This window comes from Girardinichthys multiradiatus, chromosome 1 (genome assembly GCF_021462225.1).
Source record: "Girardinichthys multiradiatus isolate DD_20200921_A chromosome 1, DD_fGirMul_XY1, whole genome shotgun sequence".
Taxonomy (NCBI): Eukaryota; Metazoa; Chordata; class Actinopteri; order Cyprinodontiformes; family Goodeidae; genus Girardinichthys; species Girardinichthys multiradiatus.
In genome coordinates, this window is record NC_061794.1 from 49,358,212 (window position 1) to 49,382,587 (window position 24,376).

Sequence of the window (24,376 nt, forward strand, 5' to 3'; positions counted from 1 at the left end):
GAAGATGCCATCATGTTTTAATCACCTGATAGAAGCTGCAGATCATTTAATCCGTTTTTTAAGGAAATAGAAGAAAAACTTGGTTTTTATGTCTGGTTTTCCAGACCTGAAAAAGTTCATACCTGGAATATCCAGGTTATAGACAGAGCCCTAGAGATAAAACAGTTTTCCTTCAGTTCTACACTGAACAGAAATAATGAGGCGTGAAGAACCAGAACAAAATGTGTCTGTTCCTCCTGACAACCCAGAACCAGAACCCATCAGCAGAACGAGAACATTAAAACTTTTTTTAAAATTCTGCTTTGTAGATCTGATGAAACAGGAAAAGATGAGTCAGCACCAGAGCTTTTCTGTTTTGGTTTGTTTGTTCTGACATCAGAACCATAACCGGCTCGTTCCTGTTTCTGGAGAAAGGTTCTCATCTAAATTACGAACAGAAATAAACCCAGAAGCATGCTGTTGTTTGCAGACAGTATTTTATATCTCTCCATAGATACAATAATTAGCGTCATGACGATTAGACATAAATAGACCAGTTCATTGTTCATATCACTGCAACTATTTACAGATGTTACACACAAACATAGATCTGATCCCAGTTCAGCCAAACGTCACACAAACCTCTTCAGAGTTCAGATGTTTCAGAAAATATCACAAGTTCAAAGTTCCTGAAGCTGTACAAAAAACAGGAGAGTTTCTTCCTGAGTGGGCCGGGACGATGCCAGTCCAAAACACAGAGTCCAGGATGTAGCCAGAGCCGGCCAGGAGCAGAGTGAATCCCAGGATGTAGTCAGAACCCTAAAGTTAAAAACCTGCTGTGAAAATGTGGTTAAAATGGAAGTTCTGCTGAAAGTAGACTGAGCCGGACAGAAGCTGAACATTTCCAGGTAAATCTCGTATGTAGACAGAGCCCAGAAAAAAGCCGAGCTGTCTGAGGAATCCAACCAAAACCAGTATCAGCAGCAGTTCTGAATCCAGTTAAAACCAATGATCCCAGCATTCAAGCAGCTGATCCAGGAAGAATGGAAACATCGTGTTCTGTTCTGAATTTCATTCATAACTTGTCTGAACTGATTGAGGCGGTTCTAGTTCTGCATCAGAGGAGTTCCAGAACATGTCAGACAGCTGGACCACAGCATGCTAGAGAACAAACGTCAGCAGAACAAGGACTCACTGATCCATTTCAATGGGTTCTGCTTTAGTAGGGGTCAACAGATCCAACTTAGAAGACCATCTGTTTGCGCCTAAAAGATTCAGTGGAACCTCTTGTTTTACACCAACATCTACAGGAGGGTGATGGTTCTGTGGACTTCACACATAGTTCTAGGTTCTACAGTTCAGGACCCATAGAACCTACAAACTTAAAATGGATCCATTCAATCTTTTCCAGACATTTATAAATGTCTGGAACGCTGGAGACTGACCCAGTGTGACCACGTTTAACACAAACCAAAACCTGATCTGGTGCTCAGAAACCTACCCTGAACCTGCTGAATGGATCACTATTTACAGTGGACCTGTTCAACACCTCAGCTGTTCTGCAGAATCCGGTCTGCTCAGTTTCGGTTCCTGATACAGTTTCAGAACCAAGACATCAAATAAAACAGATCTTCTTTGTGACACACCCAGGACGGACGATGCATCAGTGGACTGTGTGGTTCTGTTTGTGGTTACAGACAGAATCCAGGCAAAATCTTTTAGAACCAAATGTGTAGCTTTATAAACCCAGAGGACAGAGTGATTCAGAACGTTTCTGCCTCTCGGTGATGAAACTAAACCTAGACTGGAGCAGATATTTGGATGGAACCAGTTGAACCATCTGCTGCTGGTGGTTAACTGGTAAACAGAAGGTTCTAGCGCCATCTAGTGGCAGAAACTAGCCTGGTTTGTCTTCCTGGGCTTCTGTGGTGCTTCGATCTGTACTGAGGTTGGACATTTTGGGTTCCATCGTTGAAACATGTTGTAGTGAGGAGCGTCGTGTTTTCAGGTGAACGTGGGAGGAACGTGTCAGTAACCATGGCAACCAAAGCTGATCGATCAATAAATGCGTTAAAACTGTAAATCCAATCCATCTCTGCTCAGTTGTCATGGTGACTGTTTCAGATATGATTCCAGTACATAGTCAGGTCCCAGAGTTAATGCACACAGGAACAAATGAGGTCAGTTTGAAGCATGCTCTAAGATTGACAGTCAGTTGTAATGTGAGTTTTCCAGGACATAGCCGGACCCAGAGATAGGAATGGTGCAGTCTAATTACAGTACATTCAACAGAGACAAATGAAATGAGAGCAGCTGTTTAGGTCGTCAGTGCTCCTGTTGGCTCGTCCAAGTCTTCTCCATCTCTGTAACCCTCTGGTTCCTCTGCTTCATGAACAGACAGATGGAAAACAATCCAGCATCTAGTCCCACCCAGGAGCTTGTACAGGCATCAGGCAGTAGACAGAGCCCACAGCAGGATGTGAATGCAGCAAGTGAGAAGGAAAGAAGCGAGCAGGATAGATCCGGGTTATAGTCTCATCCAGAACCAACTGCACTGCTGCCACCTGGACTGCTCTCCTTACTGAGCCGGACTAATTCCTGGGACAGAAGCTCCAGGTCCTGCAGGAAGACAGGGAGGTTTGGGTCAATCAGTTTACTTTACAGATGCTGTTCCAAGGACACATCATGCTGAAGACACACATCTACTGAACATTGAGCTGCATGCACACTGATGGAGATCCTCCACAGTGTCTGCTTTGGGCTTCCTGAACATCTCATTAAAGCTGCTTCTGAAGTCATTACTGGTCGTAGTCCAACCTGTGCGATCTTCTTCATGGTCCCTCAGGTCTGCTGATAAAACCCAACAGAGAGCCTTCGTTTCCACCTGAAGAGCACACCTGCTGCAGATCTGAGATCAGCTGAGACTGAAACTGACTTTTGGAATTTCTGATTTATTTAGAATTTATTATATCTGTAGTTTTGTTTAGACTTTAATTTTTATTAATTTGAATAAAGTATAAGTTAGGTTTTATAGCAGCTGTTGGTTCCTGCTCCTCCACCATATTTCTTCTTCTACTTCAACCTCTACATTCTCCATCAACTCCCCAGCCTATCATCTACAGAAGTTCTCTGTGGACTCTGCCATTGTCAGCCTCATCTCAGGCAAGGATGACTCAGGGCACAGGAGTTTGTGAACTGGTACTGGCAGAACCACCTCCAAACCAACAAGGGGCTGGTGGTGGAGGCCTGCAGGTGATGCCCACCTGCGATGGGCATCACAGCGGTGGACATCCATTCTAATAAGTACCTGGTTGTTCACCTGAACAATAAACTGGACTGAAGCCACACCATGATGCTTTTTGCAGGACGGGTCAGAGCGGACTCCACCTGCTGACGAGACTAAGGTCTTTTGGAGTACAGGGGGCGCTCCAGAAGACCTTTTTGACTCTGCGGTGACATCAGCCATCTTCTATGGTGTCGTATGTTGGAGCAGCAGCTTAGCTAAGATAGATAAGTTCACCAAGAAGGCCAGCTCTGGGCGCGGCGCTGGTGGTGTAAGGGTTAGCACGCGACCACATTTAGAGGCTATAGTCGTCGAATCAGCCGTCCCGGGTTCGAGTCCCCGGACCCGGCGACCTTTGCACAATGTCTCTTTGCCCCTCCTACCTGTCTGCCTAATGTCAAAAATAAAGGCCTCTAGTGCCGAAACAATTCTACAAAAAATAAATAAAGGTCTGTCCTAGGATGCCCTCTGAACCCGGTGCAGATGGTGGGAGACAGAAGAACTCTGGGCAACCATAACATCACCGCTGGACAACATCTCTCACCCCATGCATGAAAATGTTGCAGAACTACAGAGCTCCTTCAGTGGCAGACTGCTGCATCCGAGGTGCACAGAGGAGCATTATCACAGGTCCTTCCTGCCAGCAGCTGTTAAGACTTTATAACCATCACTGCTTCAAACACACTCAATAAGTATACACACCCCTGCTGGTAATACAGTTCTTCCATTTTCTAGTACTCTCTTGTTTCCTCATCTACAATTACAAAAGAGCTTTTTTAAAATCACCTTCTCAGTTTCATTAATCTGATGACGTCATTTTTCATAACTACAGTCTAGTAGTTTCACCTGCATGCTTCTACAAGGCTTTGCTGCTGACATTTCCCAACTCTTCCCCCCGTGTTTGTCTGGGCAGGGATTGGACCGCTGCCGCTAGTAAAGGTAAATAACCTTGGTTGTGATGATTAAACGGAACCAGTCAGGGTTCTGCAGGCTGGCTCTGTTGGACTCTCTGTAAACAGACTACAGAGGTTCCTCATGGAGACAGATGTTCATCTTAGCTCCCACCTACACAAGCCCATTGCCATGGGAACTCTTACCCACTCAGCAGTTCTGTGGCAACCACATTACCCAGAATCCATCACGGCTGATCTTCAAAGCAAAAACAGAACCTTCAGTTTGTTCCTGTCAGTCAGTTCTGCAGGGTTCTGCTGCAGCTCAGAACAGAATCCTTCCGTAACCATGATGCATTCACGAAAGCTCAGGCCATCCTGTCCTTGCTGTTATCAAACGTAACAAACGACAGTGGTTCGGATTATCTGTTAGTCCTTGAACATCATCATCATCATCTATAATCATTGCTGAACTCTGAGGAGTGACTCCTAGTGCTGATGAAGAACCCTCTTCTTTAGTCAGAACCACAAACTGATGGAATATCTGGTTCATCTGAGTGTCTGTGCATGATTACCTTCTGCAGGTGCATGTTCTTGGTCAGTTGCTCCTCCAACATGTTCTGCAGTTTCTTGTTCATCTCTCTCAGGTTCTCGTCTCCAGGTTTCACCAGATCCCTGAGGACCGAGCCCAGACCTCCTCTGTCTCCCTGAGGGCCTGCGTGACCTCCAACCGCGCTGCCCGACACGTCTGAGGAGGAAGGAAAGAGAAGTGGAGTGAGTAAGTGCAGCTGGTCGCAGGAAGTAAAATGCTTGCTGGAACCACCTGATGATGAGGATGCAGCACTGCTGAAATAAAGAGGAGGTCAGGAGAAGAAGTGGATAGCAGTCAGAGATTCAGAGCTCTTCAGGGGAAGATCTCTGAGAACAGTGGGCTACAAGGAGTGGAAGAAAACCAGCCAACGAATCTCAAAGAGAAGCCCTGAAAGACCTTCAGAAACTCTGGAGAACTGCAGCTGAAGACCAGATTAAAGGTTGGGACAGGTGTTGCTACACACCTATTTTCACCTCTTGAGCTCCTTACGGAGGTCACTTTTGTGTTGTAGGAAGATGTCTGTATGAGACTAGGAATCTTGCAGGACTTGAATCACAGTTTCAAATGGGAACATCTCTAAAGTTCTGAGGAGGACGCAGCTTCTTAGTACCTGACAGGGTTCCTGTTGGTTTCTGCTGCAGCACAGCTGAACCTCAGAATCACAAAGTCCCGTTTTTATTCCTGATCTTGGCCTGATGAAACCAGGAGCTGCAGACCATCACGCCCAGTTTTACCGCCCATTACAGCCAGTAGCACCAGGGTGTTAATTGGAGTGAGATGGAGAGGAAGAGGAGGGTCAGAGCAGTCAGACATACAACTGAAGACAGCATGAGAGGAAGAACAGAAGCATTTACTCAGCACCTTTCCTCAGAGAACTGAGCTTCATGGTGATCGAACAGAAAGTACTCGGTACTTCTAGAGACCAGGGAACTTTCCGCTCCTCTGAGGTCTGAAGGAGAATCAGTCTGTCTGTGTACACAGGTCCTCCATTTCTGAACGAAGTTCTGATCTAAGTGTTTTTCTTTTCAAAAACGACCACCAGCAGAAGATGGTCTGTTAATAAAAGCCTGGCACCATGAGGAGGTCTCAGCTTCCACCTGGATCAACCCGATGTTCCAGTCCAGGAAAAACGCTCATCCTCAGCAGTCTGGTGCTGCTCATTTATTTAGCAAAATGTTCCTAAAGGGCTCCCATCATCTGTCAGATACCTTCAAATAATTTTCAGCAGTGGTTATTAGAGTCAATAAAGAGAAAACCTTTTAGGACGGGATGTTTTTCTTAACTGGACCTTGTGTTCTGAATAAGAGGAGCTGATGGAGGACAGCAGGTAATCTGTGCTGGTGAAGATAAAACATCTGCAGGAAGAGAGGTTACCTCAACAACCTGATCTGTGAGAGAAGAGACTCCGACCAGACTGACTGACTGACCGGGATCAAACCGACCCATCAGGATCCACCTGACTGACTGTTTGGGGAAGAACAAACTTTTAACTGGCAATCATGAATATCATGACATGCAGAACCGAGCCAGAACTCGTACAGTCTTGGTATCTCAGGCTGCAACTCTGAACAGCAGCTGAAAATGGTCAGCCAGACCAACATCCCTGCAGCTGATCCAACTCCTGCATCAGGTGGTTCTGTATCAGACCAGTCAGGACGTTCAGCTCTCACCTCTGCGACTGTCCATCACGTAGGTCTCGATGATGGCGCTCTTCCTGCAGATGTCTTCAGCCATGGACGAGCAGCTCACCTCCAGATGTTTTACCTTCAACAGGAAGAAGTTAGCAGCATTCAGGTTTTATGTGCAACAACATGCATAACAGTGGTTTCCATGGCGACACGCAGCTCCTCACCTTCTCCTCCAGCATCCACTTCTCCTGTTGGACCTCAGCAAGCCGATGGAACAGCTCCCCAACCTCATCATCAGAGAGCTCAGCAGGACGCTGGGACTGAGGACTGCCTCCTCCGGACTGACGACAAAGATGTCAGAGGTCACCTCATCAGCATGATCTCAGGTGTTTACACACTAAACTGTGTGACCAAACGTTTCCAAACACCTCATAATGTTAAACTCTTTAAAATCTCAGTTTTGTGACGCTGCAGATAAACTCCAACATCAGAAGTTTGTTGATTCAAAGAAAAACTATGAAAGACCTTGAGAACATCTGCATCAGCATCTACAACGTCTCTTTGAAGAAACCTTCATAATATGAGCTACAACAACATTTAATTTCCCTTTGGGATTAATAAAGTACTTCTGCATTACACTGAAATGAATCCATTGTAGCTGAAGACGTTTTACCCACCCTGTTCTGATTGGCCGGCTGAGCCTCCTTCATCATATCCTTATAGGAGAACGAGGAGATGGAGGACGAGTCTCCGGTCTGCTGGGTCCGACTGGGACTGTTGATCTCAGAGAGAACCAGCTCCTCCAGACCTGAAAGGTGAAGGGTGATGAAACTGTTGAACAGAACTGTGTGGGTTAAAGTACATGTAGGTCTCTGATAGTCTTAATATGTATCTAACAATCTTTTCTACAGCTGGACCAAGTCTGAAGCTCTGTTGTCTCTCCATCCTTCAAAGGGAACGCATGAAACATAGCACAGATGTGGAAACCTTCACCAGAACCTAACGCTTTCACTGCATCTAAGCATCCGGTCCAGTCCACAGGGTTCTGTTACAGAGCACCTGGAAAATTACAGACTTGTTGCAAAGTTTCTTTGATAAAATGTTTCTCCTCCTTTTTGAATTTTTGTAAATATATTAAAAACACAAACACAAGAAAACACATGTATATAAATATTCACACCCTCTGCCATGAAGCTCAGAATTAAGGTCAGGTTTATCTTCTTTCCACTGATGATCCTTTAGATGTTTCTACATCTTCATTGGAGCCCACCTCTGTTAACTTTAGTTGACTGGACAGGATCGGGAAAAGGTCACAACTGTCTGTAGGTCCCACAGCTGACAGTGCATGGCAGAGCACCAACCAAGCATGGAGTCAAAGGAAATATCTGTAGACCTCTCAGACAGGATTGTCTCAAGCTATAAATCTGGGGAAGGCTACAGAAAACGTTCTGCTTCTTAATGAGCTCAATGGAAGAAGACTGGAACCACCAGGACTCTTCCTAGAGCTGGCTGGTGCTACGACTGCGGCCATAACACTGGCCTTAGTCAAGGAAGTGACCAAGAACCTCACTGTGACTGTCAGTGCTCCAGTGTTGCTCTGTAGAGAAAGGAGAACGTTCCATCTTCTGTCTGATAGAGCAGCCAGATGGATGCCTTGCTGTAGTTTGCCAAAAGGTTCCTGAAGGACTATTGGACCATGAGAATCAAAATCCCTTGGTCTGATGAGACAAAGTTGGAACACTTTGGTACAGAAGCCAGGCAATACCATCCCTACATTGAAGTAGGGTGGTGGCAGCATCATGCTGTGGGGTGTTTTTAGAGACAGGGGACTTGTCAGGTTAGATGGAAAGATGAATGCAGCCATGTACAGATACATATTGGGTGAAAATCCGCTCCAGAACTCTGGATTCCAGACTGGGCCGACAGTTTGTCTTTCAGGGGGACAATGACCCTCAAACATCCAGCCAAGCTATCACAGGAAGGGCTTCAGGACAACTCTCTGAAGGTCCTTCAGTGGTCCAGCTGAACACAGAACATTTTTTGGAGATCTGAAATTGGCTGTGCACGATATATCTGCTCCAACATGATGGAGCTTGAGAGGTTCTGAAAAGAGCAATGGGTCAAACGGCCCAGACATAGGTGGGCCAAACCTGTGCCAAAGGTGCAACAACAAATCACTGAGCAGAGCTGTGATGTCACAGTTTCTCAGTTATTATTTATCTGCAAAAATAAAAGACGTTTCAACGTTGTCATTATGGGATGCTGTGTGTGGGATTTTCAGGAAAAAATCTGAACTGAATCCATTTCAGAACAACGCTGCAAGAAAAGTGAAGCGCTGTAGATACCTCCAGGATGTTTTCTATGTCTCAGAACCAGCAGAGAGGAATCATGAATCCATCATGAGGAAAACATTCAAAGTTTGCTTTGCTCCAAAATCCATTCATCAGCAGTTCCACACAGCACTCAGTGTCAAGTCAAGTTAATTCATGAAGCACATCTAAAGACAACAGCTGTCTACCAAAGTGGTGATCTACAGAAGAGCCATGGACAAGAAACCACGAGACATCTCCTGTTTGTTGCTGTAAACTGTCTGAGTAGACGAGAGGAGCCTGGAGAAGAGTCAAATGTCTCACTAGCTGTAAACAAACGGGTTCTAAAGACCACCTGTTTTTTTAGGGCTTTGGTTCTGCAATCGTGGTGCCTTGCAAGGCCAAAAATGTTCCAGAGAAGGCAGTGAAATATAGAATATGGCAAAGAAATAAAAATGCCCCAGACTCCTATCAGGATATCGAGTAATCCTTGAAATGTCTCCTTACAGACTGTCTGCAGGAGAATGACGTAATAAACCATTGGAGCAGCACACTCTCCCTTCAGAAGTCCTCTATAAGGGTCCAATAAAGCCCCACGTGAGGAGACCTGTCTCTTTAAGGCAGTGCCATCCAAGCAGCAGAATACTTTAGCATGTCTGAATTTGAGCTCTGAAACATTCAGCAAGGCTCATGGATTAAACATGACGCTGAGGACTGCACCCATGGCAGGTTGAGGCCAACAGAGACTTGAGGTCCAAAGTGGTCAGCAGGAGGTGCGGCTGAGTGGGTGTGGGTCAGGGTCAGGAAAGAGTATGGAGACAATTTACTGAAGGAAGAGTTACTGTTAAAAGTAAAAGGAAGTTGAGGAGGACCTTTCAGGCCATCGACGGGTTCTCAGGGAATAAAAACCAACTTTACCTCCATACCCTCTTCTAAACCCTGTGGAAAGACCCTCATGGCAGCTGAAATAAAAACGACCCACCCATCTCACCAGCTGGAAGACATACAGAGCCTCCTCTACATGCAGCTACATCTGCACCAATCTGAGAGGAACCCTCTGCATGCTAGCCTGCATAGTTTGGTCAGAATCTGCTCCAGTCAGGTACATGCGGTTTCTCTGCTTCTCCTCTAGGTGACACACAGACTGCCACTCTGGATCCCTGAGGAAGACCCTGAATGCTCCCCTGGTTAAATGCAGAGGACTCATTTCACCAGAATTTACAAGTAGCCATGACAAATAAAGATGATTATAAAACGCTTCTAGGGTTGTTATTTAATAGCCTAAATGTTTCTCTCATGCTAAACTGAGTACGATTAGGAGTTCTGTTCATGTTCTGGTGGTGCTGAGATTAGGACGAATGGTTTTTATTCCTCTGTTTCATTTTTAATGGGGAAGATTGTTTCCATTGCAGTTTTAAGTTCAAACAATTCAAATTTGTGTTCAAATGTTTCCCCAAATACAAAATGTCATAAAGCTGACCTTTGAACTAGTGGGCTGCAGCGACACAAGGCCACAGCACTTTACATAGACACCCCACAGCTCTCCTGTCACACCTTCAACCAAATCAGAAGATGCTGATGCTCCCTCTGCCTCTTCCTCCTGGCTGTGGGCCTCCCATGGATGCCATTTCTACCTAGACTCTCTTCTTTATGACCTATGACCTTAACTGAGGCAATGAGGCCTGTAGAGCTTTAGATGTTGTTCTGGGTTCCACTGTGGCCTCCAGGATGAGTCCTTGATGAGATCTTGGGAGTAATTTAAAAGGTTGGTCAATCCTGGGAAGGTTCTTATCTGCTCTTGATTTTTTTTTTAGATTAGGACACGATGTGCTGCTTTGTGAGATCAGTTCACCTACTTCATGTCATCAGACAGGTTCCAGTTAAGTGTTTTCTTGACTCTACAGATCTGGTAGTGTCTGGTAGAGTCTAACTGCTAAAGCTGAACCAAAAAAAAGATTTAGAAATGGGAGTAATTACTTTTTTGGACATTTTTCCCTTCCCAGAAACAAATTTGAATATTTGATCTGAAACTAAATCACTGAATATTGAAACAGATGCAGGCCTCATTGTGTTCTTCCTGTATGAAGGATTGCAGTGTTCCTAATGAATCCATGTCTTCATCACTGCGACTCTGCTGAGACTTCATGACCATCAATGCAAGCAGCCACCATGAAGCTGCTGACCAACATCAACAGAGTCTTTCTGCCTCATTCTGACAAAGCTGCTCTGACTGTGCGGTGAAATCATGTAGTTCTGCTGTGAGTTCGGTCGGTCAACCTCTGGTTCCTTCCCTCCACCAGAACCACGCTGACCCCTGCCTCTTGACATCTTTAAAGTCCAGGTGTAGCTAGACCTGGACCACAATTCTCCAGCTTTCTTCTGATTCCACAGCAGTTACTGATGTGACTTCTGAAGACCTGCAGCTACACTCATGCTGAGACAGCGTTACAACACTGAAACCCGCTCACACCCTGCACTGAACCCAGTTAGACCCGCAGGCTGTGACAGTCTCAGGTGTGTGTACCTGTCCTGGTTTTACTGTTGGTCAGGATCTCCTGCAGTCTCTCCTGCAGCTTGTCTGCTCGTTTCCTCTCCAACTGCAGCTGCCGCTTCAGATCCTTCAGCTGCATCGACAGTCACATTTTAATTATTATTTGACATGCACGGCTGCTCGTAATTTAATCTTCATATTATGTTCTGTAGCTTTAATGTGGCCTGAAACAGTTTGACCGCAGCCAGTAAACTCACCGCTGAGCTGCCCTTCTTTTCCAGAATCCTCTGACCATCCACAGTGTCCTTTATCTCCTGCAGGATAAAAACACAGCATGGATTGTTGGTTTCAGTGGCTGAGAAGATAGTGACGGGAGCCCATATCCGTGGACCGTAGAGCTTCAGAGCTCTAACGGGTCCACAGTACTTTCTGTGACAGAACAATATAAAGTAGCGCAAGGAAGCAAAAATGATTCATGGTTTCAACTTTTATACTCATAAAAATCTGAAAAGTGTAGCATGCATTTATATTCAACCCCTCCGAATCAAACTCTGTAGGACCACCTCTGTGTTCTGGGGTTTGTCTCCATCAGCTTTGAACATCTACAGACTGTTTCTTCTTTTTAAATCAGCTCCAGCTCAGTCAGACTGGATGGAGAACTTCTGTGATCTTGGTTTGTTAAGTCTTGCCGCAAATTCTCATTCATATTTAGGTCTGGACATTGACTAGGCCATTATAACACTTGAATCTGCTTTGATCTAAACATCCATTGTATCTCTGGCTGTATGTTCAGGGTGGTTCTCCTGCTGGAAGGTGAGTCTTCTGCAGCCTCTAACAGGGTTTCTTTCAGGATTGTCCTGGATTTAGCTCCATCCATCTTCCCATCAACTCCAACCAATGAGACATTTTTACGTGGGTAAGACAAAGGATATGTTCAGATGATGATTGAACAGAGCTGTGGCAGATGTCCAAAGCTTGGGATATCGTTGGAGAACCTAACCCTGCTTTAAACTTCTCCCTGACCGGTCTGCTGTGTTCCTTGGTCTTTGTGGTGCTGGTTGTTCTCTAAAGAACCTCTGAGGCCAGGAACAGAAGGTACGTTTTGAAGGCAGGTGGCCGCCCTGGACTTTATTTCCGGGTGTCAGAGGGAAAGGTTGTGTTTTCGATGTTTCGGGTGTTTCTTCATCTCCGTTGTTCCTGTCAAACATTTATAAATTAACGCAGCTTGACTAAAAGATGATGAATTCAGATCAACGCCACTTTTCATATTTTTATTTGTAAACATGTTGAAACCAATGATTCATGTTTCTCCTCTTCACTTCTCCACAACTCTCTGCTTGTCTCTCACATAAAGTTCTATTAAAAGACGTCGAAGCTTCTGGTTTAACTGAATACCTGCAGAGGTCTGACCCAAACCCCTCAGCGATGATTCCAGACTTCTCACCTGTTTGAGTTTTCTGATGGTTTCACTGTGTTCATCCCTCTCTTTTCCCACCTCTTCCAGCTGCTGCTTCCATCCCTCCACCTCTGCTTGTTTCTCCTGCAGAAAACAAGAACATCTCACATCTGCAGGACAGGCAACAGGACAGCCTGTCTCCCAGAAGAAAAGTTCAGAATTAAGGAAAGAACATCTCTACTTCCCATGATGCACCCACACTCATAATCCATCTGACCCAGAGACCCGCTCAGAGGAAGAAACTGGATTTAATTCCCTCTAATCTTTTGCTGCTAATGAATTAGACAAACGTTGTCAGATAGAGAGGCGCTAGCTGCAGCTCAGAGAGGAACAGGAGCTTCTGGAGGAAACAGCTGCTAATTCTCAGCAACGTCACACACTTTACGGGGGAGTGGTGGCCTAGTGGTTAGAACAGGAAGTTTGTGTTCTGGAGGGGACACAAGGGGCCAGGTTCGTATCCCACAGATTACCACTCTGGGTCCCTGAGAAAGACCCTTAGCCCCACAATGCTCCCCGGGCGCTTCACAGTGGCAGCACACTGCTCCCTGTAAGGGATGGGTTAAATGCAGAGGACACATTTTGTTGTAATGTACATGTGCAATGACCAATAAAGATGATAATTATTTAACCACAGACACAGAACAATCCCGAACATTTCAAAACTCTGAAACCAAAAACTGAACAGGATCGGATCAGAGTTCATTTTCTGAGGTTTTACAGCCTCGGACAGCCTGTATGGGTTGTGTAAAGTAGTCTGCAGGTGGCGCTAAGGTATATATAAGGCTGTAAGAAAGCCTGGACGGACGGACCCTCTTAGCTCTAATTTCTCCAGGTGTAAACATCTTAACCAACGTGTGGGAGAAAAAAAAGACTTCCTGCTAGATTTGGAGATGTTCTGCTGGACTATGTGATGGTTCTGTGAGCAGCTCTGAGCTCAGTTTGGTTCATCAGAACTCACAGGCCTCATTCTGAACATCCCTGAAACCAAGTCCAGTCTGAAGCAAACAGTCACTACAGCTCCAACAGAAAACACCTGAAAGCCAACCCACAGAGCTCCAGCTTGGTCACTAATCACACTTCCTCCATCGTTAATTAACTTTTCCCATTAAGTTTCCTGGTTGTTCTGCAGACTGTTAGCATTCCGATAACAGCCCGTAATCAGCCCTGCGTCTCAGGAGAACGTTGCTCCCTGCAGGATGTCACAGGGACACGCAGCCAACTCATTACACTCCCACCGCCTGAGCTGTGACCTCAACAACCACACTGCTGAAGGCAGCGAAGAGCTGCAGTTATTTCCAGGTTGTCTGGAAGTATCCCTCCATCTTTAACAGTTGATGTACCAGAAAAAGCCCAAATACAGGAAACAGAAGCTCACAGATGAGCTCACTGAGCTCAATTAGAAAGCTTTTAAAGGTATCATGTCCCGCTGCTTCAGGGCTTTATCCTTCCTGTGTTATACTGAAATCCAGAGGCTGGAACCATGTGCATCGCCCCCTGGTGGCTATGCAGCCTCCATGCCTTACTCTGACTCAGATACATCTGTGATGGTGCCAATTTAAACTGGAACCACTGGGAAGCACCAGCAGGTGTTAAGGATGATCTTCTCTGGGCTTCAGACTGCAACATGCTGACAGATGGTGAAAAGCCCCCACTCTGATCTGCTGCTAAAATGGTTGTAACCTCTCTGTGTTACCATGGAGACGACAACACTAATTAGAAACCCATTTGACTAGAGCACACACACCAACAATACACTCCTACGCTGATTTATTTATATTTACAGAGCAGAACAAGCTGCTCTGAGACCAGCTTAGCCGGGCGGCTTCACTTCTTCTGGTCCTTTTAGTTACATCGGAGAAAAATTCCCAAAACCAGTCCGACAGACAGGAAACAGGATTCAGCTCCAATAAATACAGTTTGACAGTCTTCTGCTCCCCCTAGTGGTAAATGGCAGCCATCCACTTCTGTAACAAACTAACAAATATAGTACCTACACAGCTGGGAAAAGTATTCACCCCCTGTCTTTTTCATGTTTTGTTTGCCTCACAGCCTGGAATTAAAGTGGATTTCTGAGAGTCGTCACCTTCTCATTTACAGAACATTCCTACAACTCTGAAGATGAATTAGTTTTTATTGTGAACAACAATTAAGTCAAAATACCAGAAAAATTCAGCGTTCATAACAGTTCACCCCCCCTAAAGTCAGTACTTTGTAGAACCACCTTTTGCAGTAATTCCAGTTGCAAGTGGCTTTGGATCAGTCTATGAGCTCGCCTCCTCTTCCCACTGGGATTTCTGCCCATTCCTCAAGGCTAAGCTGCTCCAGCTCCTTCATATTGGATGGTTTTCACTTGTAAACGGTGATCTTCAAGTCTAACCACAGATTCTCAGTAGATAGTTTCCACACGACGTAGCACGTCTACATCCGGGGGGTTCTGCCGCCATTGTGATAATTCAAAAAACCCTGAAGCAGCTTTTCACTTCATCTGGTCGCACGTAAGTAAACCTCGACGGTTGTGTATTGTTGGGTTCAAGGGTGTAAAAACAAAAGCGAGAGGTTTTCATTACATACCGAGAATCAGACAAAGTGAAGGTGAGCAAACTTTGCAACTAAGCATCGAGCTTCAACGAGTGTGTCTGGCTAATATCCAGAAGAAACACAAGACATCAAATCCGCGCAGATTTGTTCTAATCACTATTAGCGGTAAGGACGTTTTCAAATGTTTCAAACAAGAACCAAACTGTTAAGCTGTCAGTCAGTTCCCACCTCCAGGAAAGCTTTGACCAGATCCCGGGGGATGTTGGAGACATAGGGTCAGAGTGGACCATGTTCTCCGCATCTATTGTCAATCCTGCTGCCCATAGCTGCGGCCGTAGGGTCTGCAGTGCCTGTCACAGCGGCAATCCCCAAACCTGGTGGTGGATACCGTCAGTAAGGGACGCTGTCAAGCTGAAGAAGGAGTCCTATCGGCTGTGGTTGGCTTGTGGGACTCCTGAGGCGGCTGACGGGTACCGTGAGGCCAAGCGTGCTGCGGCCCGAGCTGTGGGAGAGGCAAAAACTCGGGCCTGGGAGGAGTTCGGTGAGGCCATGGAGAAGTACAGTGTGGGTGGGAGACTGCTGACCTCGACTGAGGACATTATCGGGCGGTGGAAGGAGTACTTCAAGGATCTCCTCAATCCTGCCATCACGCATTCCCTGGTGGAAACAGAGGCTGGGGACTCGGGGTTGGACTCTTTCATCACCCAGGCTGAAGTCACCGAGGTTTGTTAAAAAGCTCCGCGGTGGCAGGGCTTCGGGGTTGAATGAGATCCGCCCTGAGTACCTCAAGTCTCTGGATGTTGTAGGGCTGTCATGGTTGACACGCCTCTTCAACGTTGTGTGGCAGTCGGGGACAGTGCCTCTGGATTGGCAGACTGGGGTGGTGGTCCCCCTTCATAAGAAGGGTGACAGGAGGGTGTGTTCCAACTACAGGGGCATCACACTCCTCAGTCTGCCTGGTAAGGCCTACGCCAGGGTATTGGAGAGGAGAGTCCGGCCGATAGTCGAACCTCGGCTTCAGGAGGAGCAGTGTGGTTTTCGTCCCGGCCGTGGAACACTGGACCAGCTCTATACCCTCTACAAGGTACTCGAGGGTTCGTGGGAGTTTGCCCAACCAGTCCACATGTGTTTTGTGGACCTGGAGAAGGCATTCGACTGTGTCCCTCGTGATGCCCTGTGGGGGGTGCTCCAGGAGTATGGAATCGGGGGCCCTTTATTAGGGGCCATCCGGTCCCTGTACGAGCGGAGCAGGAGTTTGGTCCACATTGCCGGCACTAAGTCGGACCTGTTCCCAGTGCATGTTGGACTCCGACAGGGCTGCCCTTTGTCACCGGTCCTGTTCATAACTTTTATGGACAGGATTTCTAGACGCAGCCAGGGGCCGGAGGGGGTCTGGTTTGGGGACCAGAGGATTTCGTCTCTTCTTTTTGCAGATGACGTGGTCCTGCTGGCCCCCTCTAGCCAAGACCTACAGCATGCACTGGGGCGGTTCGCAGCCGAGTGTGAAGCGGCTGGGATGAAGATCAGCTCCTCCAAGTCCGAGGCCATGGTTCTCGACCGGAAAAGGGTGGCTTGTCCTCTTCAGGTTGGAGGGGAGTTCCTGCCTCAAGTGGAGGTCTGAAACAGTTTGTGTCCAGAGTGGGAGGGGTCACCTGTAATGTTTCCTGCTGGCCTCGGAGTCCTGGAGGCATGCAGCCCTCTCTTTAGAGCGAATGGTACGCTGCAGCCTGCCCTTGTCCCGGATGGTGGCAGCAGCATACCAGATGGTGATGGAGGAGGTGAGGATGGACTCAATGATGGTGGAGTAGAAGTGCACCATCATAGTCTTTGGCAGGCTGAACATCTTCAGTTGCAGCATGAACCTTCTGTGCCAATTCTTCTTGGTGAGGGAGCTGATGTTGAGATCCTGAGTAATGATGGTGCCCAGGAAATGAAAGGAGCCAACAATGGAGAGTGAAGAGTCACACAGGATGATGGGGGTGGGTGGGGCTGTGCTCTTCCTGAAGCACATGATCTTCTCCACTCCTTTCACAGCGGTGAGCTACAGAATGTTCTGGCTCCACCAGGTCACCAGATGGTCGACCTCCCTCCTGCAGACTCCTCATCCCCAGAGATAAGTTAAATGAGGGGGGTGTCATACGCAAACCTCAGGAGCTTGACGGACTGGTGACTGGAGGTGCAGCTGTTGGTGTTTAAGTAGAAGAGCAGAGCCTTGAGGGGAACCGATACTGATGGTCCTGAGATTAGAGATTTATTTGTTTTCCCAGCTTCAGGTGGCGCTTCCTGTCTATCAGAAAGTTTGTGATCCACCTGCAGGTGGAGTAAAGCACGCTCAACTGGGAAAGTTTGTCCTGCAGCACCAAGATGGCGCCGATGATGGCTGCCTCGGAGCTTCGCTCTCTTTATTTGTGTATTTTGTGTGTTTTTATGTTTTTCGAGCTACAATCCTGTGGTCTCGTTCAGTAGAGAAGAACTTCTCAACATCAGAGAGTCCTCTCTTGGGATTTTTTCACCATCTTTCATCAATCCGAGGTTCACTGAGTTCCTGACAAGCGGAGCTGCGGCACTCTATGTGATACTGGGGCGAAAGTGTCTAAGGGGAAAGCGTGCTGGTAAAGCTCCGCAAAACAGGACTTCGTACACCAATGCCTTCAATCCACCTGGCAAATGTCTGCTCTCTAAACAACAAGATGGACGAGCTGCTTCTCCTCACCGGTAAAAACTCAGACCTCCGTGAATCAGCGGTTCTCTGCTTCACCGAGACATGAAGCAGAGCACTGCTGATGCCGGATTTCCAGCTGCTCAGAGCGGATCGCAGCGTGGAGCTATCAGGGAAGAGACGAGGAGGCAGAATCTGCTTTTATATAAATGAAGGTTGGTGCAGAGACGTAAAAGTGCTGGAGAAAACATGTAGTCCTGATCTGGAGTCATTTTCCATAATCTGTAAACCGTTTTATTCACTGAGAGAGTTTTCCTCGTTTATAATAATCGGCTCATATTTTCCACCGCATGGCTGAACTTCTGCTGCTGAAAAACATCTTGCTGAGATGATTACAGACCTGGAGAAAAAATACACGGACTCTTTCATCATAATACTGGGAGATTTTAACAGAACAAACCTCTCAAATGAACTCCCCAAATACAGACAGCATATTAAGTCCCACCAGAGATAAAAACACACTGGACCATTGTTACACAGCTTTAAAGGACTCATATCATGCTGTTACCAGGGCTGCTCTGGGTTTTTCAGATCATTATCTAATCCACCTCATCCCAACCTACAGACAGAGACTAAGAGCTTCCAAACCCAAGGTTCACACTGTTAAGAAGTGGACTGAGGAATCAAAGCAGACGCTACAGGCCTGCTTTGAATGCACAGACTGGACTGTTTTTGAAACTTCAGCCACTGACTTAAACCAACTAACTGATGTGGTGACATCATACATCAGTTTCTGTGAGGACATGTGTGTGCAGACCAAGACCTTCTGCACCTTTGGGAACAACAAGCCATGATTTACTCCACACCTCAGGAATCTGCGCAGGTAAAAGGAAGAAGCTCACAGCAGTGGAGATTGGGCGTGGTACAGGCAGGCCAGGAACAAACTAACAAAGGAGATCAAGCAGCTAAGAGAAGCTACAGTGAGAAGCTGAAGAACAACCTTTCTACTGGTGACACTTCAGCTGTATGGACTGGTCTGAGAAACCTGACTGCCTACAAGAGCCCCTCCACCCATCCTGAACAGAGTCGTCTCCTGGCCAACCGTCTGAATGGCTTCTACTGCAGACATGACAAGAAGCTGTTCACACCTCAAATCATCTCCTCTACATCCCATTCAGGAACAAGTTCTTCCCACAGAGACAGTTTCTTCCACCAGGCTGTTTCTCTGATGAACATTTAATAGAGTACAGAACAACAGCATACAGATGTTGCAAATGTACCTTTTTATTATATATTGTAAATTGTAAATATGTTTATTCTGTAATACAAAAACAAAACCAAAGAGCAAAGTGGACCGGAGTCAAATTCCTTGTTTGTATGTACGAACATAGCAATAAAGCTGATTCTGATTCTGCAGCAGGGCCAGGTTGATGGTGTTGAAGGTGGAGCTGTAGTGAACAAACAGGATCCTGGCGTACGTCCCTGGGTGGTCGAGGTGTTGCAGGATGAAGTGTAGACCTAAGTTAACAGCATCATCTGCTGACCTGTTTGCCCACCAACTGCAGGGGGTCCATCAGGAGGCCTGTTCTGTCCTTCATGTCCTTCAACACCAGTCGCTCAAAGGATTTCATGACCACAGACGTCAGGGCTACAGGCCTGTAGTCATTTAGTCCTGTGATGGTGGGTTTCTTGAGTACGGCGATGATGATGGAGTGTTTGAAGCAGGAGGGAACCTCACACAGCTCCAGTGACTTGTTGAAGATCTCGGTGAAGATGGGGCCAGTTGGTTGGCGCAGGCTCTCAGGCATGATGGGGAGACATCATCAGGTCCTGAGGCCTTCCTTGTTTTTAGGTGCTGAAAGAGCCTGTTCACATCTTCCTCTGAGATCCTAAGTGCAGGCAGGGGGTCTGAAGGTAGCGGGGTGGTTGGTGTACAGCAAGAATTAGTGTCTGAATGTGGAGGAGTTGGGTTGAGGTATGAACTGCTGCTTTTCATACCTGCAGTAGAAGCCATTCAACTAATTTGCCAGGTGAGGATTCTGCTCAGGATTGGGGGAAGGTCTCCTGTAGGCAATCAGGTTTTTCAAACCTTTCCAAACAGCAGAAGCGTCTTCATCTGAGCTTTTCTTTAGCTTCTCATTGTAGCTTCTCTTCGCTGCTTTGATCTCCTTGGTCAATTTGTGTCTGGCCTGCTAATACAGGGCCCGGTCCACACTGCTGTGAGCCTCTTTTTATCTCTGCATAGCTGCCTCAGATGAGAAGTGAACCAAGGTTTATTGTTACTGTATTGCAGAAGGTCTTGGTCTACACACATGTCCTCACAGAAACTGATGTATGATGTCACCACCTCAGTAAGTTGATTTAAATCAGTGGCTGAAGTTTCAAAAACAGTCCAATCTGTGCAGTCAAAGCAGGCCTGTAACATCTGCTTTGACTCATCAGTCCACGTCTTAACAGTCCGAACCACAGGTTTGGAAGCTTTTAATTTCTGCCTGTAGGTTGGGATGAGATGGAGCAGAGAGTGGTCAGAAAGTCCCAAAGCAGCCCTGCTGACACCATGATATGCATCCTTTAAAGTTGTGTAGCAGTAGTGCAGAATGTTTTTTTATCCCTGGTGGGACACTCAATGTGATGGATGTTTTTGGGAAGTTCATTGGAGAGGTTTGCTCTGTTAAATCCCGAAGAACAATGATGAGAGAGTCTGGACGTCTTTTCTCCACGTCTGTTATCAGCTCAGCCAGTTGTTTTTCAGCATCTGAAGTGGAGCCTTGAGGTGGTATGTACGGTCCAACCAGTACAGACAAGGAGAACTCCCTCGGTGAATAAAACAGTTTACAGTTAATGAGAAATGACTCCAGGTCAGGACTCCATGTCTTCTTCAACACTTTGATATCTCTGCACCAACCTTCGTTTATATAAAAGCAGATTCTGCCTCCTCTCTTTTTCCCCAATAAGTCAACGTTGTGATCCGCTCTGAACAGCTGAAAGCCCGGTATCAGAAGGGCACAGTCCGGGGTGTTCTCACTCAGCCAGGTTTCAGTAAAGCAGAGGGCAGCAGATCTGTGAAGGTCTGAGTTTTTACAGGTCAGGAGAAGCAGTTCATCCATCTTGTTGGTCAGGGAATGCATATTTGCCAGGTGGATTGAAGGCAAGGGTGAGCGTATTCCCCGCTTTCAGAGCTTCACGAGCACGCCGGGTCTTTTCTTTTTCCGTATAGCCCATAGAGAGACGCCGCTCCACTAGCCAGGATCTCCGCTGGCGTCAATGAATGATGGTGAAAGAATGTCAAGAGAAGACTGTCTGATGTTTACAAGTTCCTCTCTGCTGAAAGAGACCACCGAATGGTGGCAGAAAGCTCCACAAAAACACGCAGAAAAGGAGAGAGCAAAGCTCAGAGGCTGCCATCAGCGGCGCCATCTTGGGCTTATCATATAGCGCTGTATCAAGTCTGAGGACCCCAAAACTCTTAACACACCAATCAGTCATCCAATCTGTTACACACCAGACATGGTGATGTCCTTGGTGACTGAAAGTTGAATTTTAGTCCCATATGACCAGAGCTCCTTCCTCCATACATCTAGGGAAGTGCCCACATGCCTATTGGCAAACTCAGAACATGACAAAGTAATAGCTTTTTTCTGGCCACTCTTCCATAAAGCCCAGCTCTATGGAGGCTTCTTGTGGTCCTCTGGACAGATACTCCAGTTTCTGCTGTGTAACTCTGCAGCTCCCCCAGGTTTACCTGCTTCTCTGATTAATGCCCAGCCTGAGAGTTCTGGTGGGCGACCCTCTCTTGGCAGGTTTGTTGTGGTTTCATGTGCTTCCCATCTGAAGATGATGGAGCTGCAGAGGAACTTCAAAGATCTGGCTGTTTTTTATAACCCCACCATGACTTGGTCCTTCTCAACAACTTTGTCCCTGACTTGTTAGGAGAGCTCCTTGGTCTTCATGGTGTGATGCCTCCTGCTTGGTGGAGCTGCAGCCTCTGGGGCCTTTCAGAGAAGGTGTGTTTATACTGACAGATCATGTGACTCTTAGAATGCACACAGGTGGACTTTGTTTCAATACTTAGGGGACTTTACAAGGTAACTGGTTGCAGCAGAACTTTTAATACATATGGACCTGCCAATATCAGCTTTTTCTTCTCTAGATATATTTCTACTAATCTGTACCTCTGACCTTTAGTGTTGCTTACAGCTGACCTCTACTGTTGCCAGAGTTTGCATTCTGATCTTCATGCTATTAGTCACAATGAGTCTTTCTGTTGTGCATGGACTGGACTGACCTACAAACACAGGCCATCCAGTGACAAGAGCAACCTAACCAGGGTGGATATTATCCTGAGCTCCTCCATCTCTTAGTGTACCTCCAGCTGATGTGTGTGTTCTTCCTGAAGCCTCTGAATGTCCTCCTGATGCTGCAGAGCATTCTTCTCCAGGTTTTCCTGCTCAAACAGAAAAACAGCAGTCAGGCTATGGAAACAATTTGACTTTTAAATGATTCAAATTGCTTCTAGCTGAACCTCTGTAGTCTGAGGGACTGAAACGGACCTGCTGGTACTAACAGGTGGGTGTGGGCAATATATGAAATGTACTCGATGTATGTAAAAGGTTTTTCCACGTACCGTGGTTAGAATGACTCTATAGAGACCACTGAGTACAAATTATGATGTGAAGATTAAGCCTTCTGGCTCTGATTCATTAAGTTTTGTTTGCTGCCGGCCTGCTTATATACTACGAGACAGCGAAAATATGCTGACAGCGGAGTTTCGCAAGTGAATAAGACTGCTGAGGAAAATTCAGATGCGCTGGTTTCATAGAAACACCACTGGATAAATAATCTGGCAGTGATTTGGATCTCAGAATAAGGATGTCAAACAAAGTGTGGTAATTTGCAAAAGATACCGTAAAACCATTGCCGCAAAAGGTAGCAGAACCACAAATTTATTCCACCATCTGAAAGGTCCTTTACTGCTAAATGAAGAATGGCGTCTCCTCACACCAAAGGAAACGTTAAGTAAACCCGCCGTAAAGCAGATGACGCTGGCGACTTCTTCACCAAAGCCATCCTGAACATCTGATCAAAAGATCTTCGGCTCATTTTTATAATTGTGCTCCTATAACAACCCCTACAATGGACCTGAAAATAACTGTATAACCATTCAACTATAAAGCTATTCTTTGCTAATGTGCTCCATTTACATTTAAAATGTTCATGTATACAACGTTACACTGATGTCTACAATGAATGCTCGTCTGAGTAGGAAAATAAATCAATCTGAATATTATCAACAGGTACTATGTGTCTACTTCTACTTATGACTAAATCAGTATCGAACTGAATCTATGTTGAATCAAATTGTGAGGTTCTTAACAATACCCAGCCCTGATTTGAATGAGTATACTAGTGCAATTTCAGGCACTATATGGCTGAAAATAACATTTGTTCTTGGAGATTATGTAAACTTATTGTGATATATTACGTGTGTCGTGATATAGCCCAAACATATTGGGATATTGGAATTTCTTGATATTGCCCAGCCCTACTAAGAGGTTCATTTTGATGAACTGACCTCAGTTTCCTTAAGTCGTCTCTCAAACCATCCTTTGGTACCCTCCATGGCCTGAACCTGAGCCTGCAGCTCCTCCACCTGCTGCTGCAAACCCTCCAGCTCCTTTGTTCGGCCCTGGAAACCAAAACGAGATGTTTACTTACGATTACAACCAGCTGGGTGGACTCTGCTGCTCCCGTTCGCAAACCCTAACACTAACCGCATCCAGGTTCTCAGCCCTGGGAGTTTTTACCTTCTCCTCCCTGAGCTGCTGTCTGATCTCCTCCTCAGAGCGATTCTTTTCCTCGTGGAGTACTCGCAACTCCTTCTCATAACGAGCTCTCACACTGAGAACCTGAGGGAAGAGGAGACACATTAAAAGATTCAGCTCCCAGAGAGTGGCTCAGTTAAAGTAAGAGGAAGGCTGCATGTTAATGTGTAAAATTATCTAGTCATGGAGATGGCAGTAGGAGTCTCAGGGATTTTTGCTTTGTTCCAGATGAAGACGAAACGTTTGCCATCTGTCTGTAAACTAAAATGTCTACTGAATTATTCAGATTTCATTTACAGAAGCTAAATTAGACTCAACAATTCAGTTTAACGGTTATATTTTGACATCATCATCATCAGAACATCTTTAGCATTTCTTGATTAGGGGTCATTGAGGGCCAGATGTAGACTGAGGCCCTCACTGGGCCCTTAAGGCCTCTTATTGCCTGAAGATGGAGGAATCTTTTTTTATTTAATTAAAAGAGGAACAAGGAAAAACAAACATGAGTTTAAGAGGAACAAAAACACAGTTAATCTAACCCTGCATCTCTGCTGAGACTAACCTCCTTCTCGTGCTGCAGTTTAAGATCTGACAGCACCTCCTTGTGGTCAGACTTCACCTGGTTCAGCTGTGTGGCCATCTCATCCAGCATGGCCTTCCTCTTCTCTGCTGTCTGCTCACACACATACAAACAGATTGGGGATCAGGGGAACAGCGCTAGGCTGGTTT

General features: G+C 46.2%; 1 protein-coding gene across 6 annotated transcripts in view; it reads right to left on the reverse strand.

Moving 5' to 3' along the window:
* Positions 1-457: 457 nt before the first annotated feature.
* Positions 458-24,376, reverse strand: part of gripap1 (GRIP1 associated protein 1) — a 51,557-nt gene continuing 27,638 nt past the window's right edge. For 2 of the 6 annotated variants that reach the window (XM_047363154.1, XM_047363191.1), the window contains exons 18-29: positions 24,210-24,320; positions 23,630-23,731; positions 23,398-23,511; positions 22,192-22,269; positions 12,617-12,712; positions 11,430-11,486; positions 11,206-11,305; positions 7,050-7,180; positions 6,597-6,713; positions 6,415-6,508; positions 4,728-4,900; positions 2,616-4,539 (exon numbers count right to left, since the gene is read on the reverse strand). In XM_047363154.1, the coding sequence (XP_047219110.1) occupies positions 4,414-4,539; positions 4,728-4,900; positions 6,415-6,508; positions 6,597-6,713; positions 7,050-7,180; positions 11,206-11,305; positions 11,430-11,486; positions 12,617-12,712; positions 22,192-22,269; positions 23,398-23,511; positions 23,630-23,731; positions 24,210-24,320 (1,299 nt within the window). In that variant the 3' untranslated portion in view covers positions 2,616-4,413. The other 4 variants (XR_007037969.1, XM_047363165.1, XM_047363175.1 and 1 more) reach the window with 4 other exon arrangements.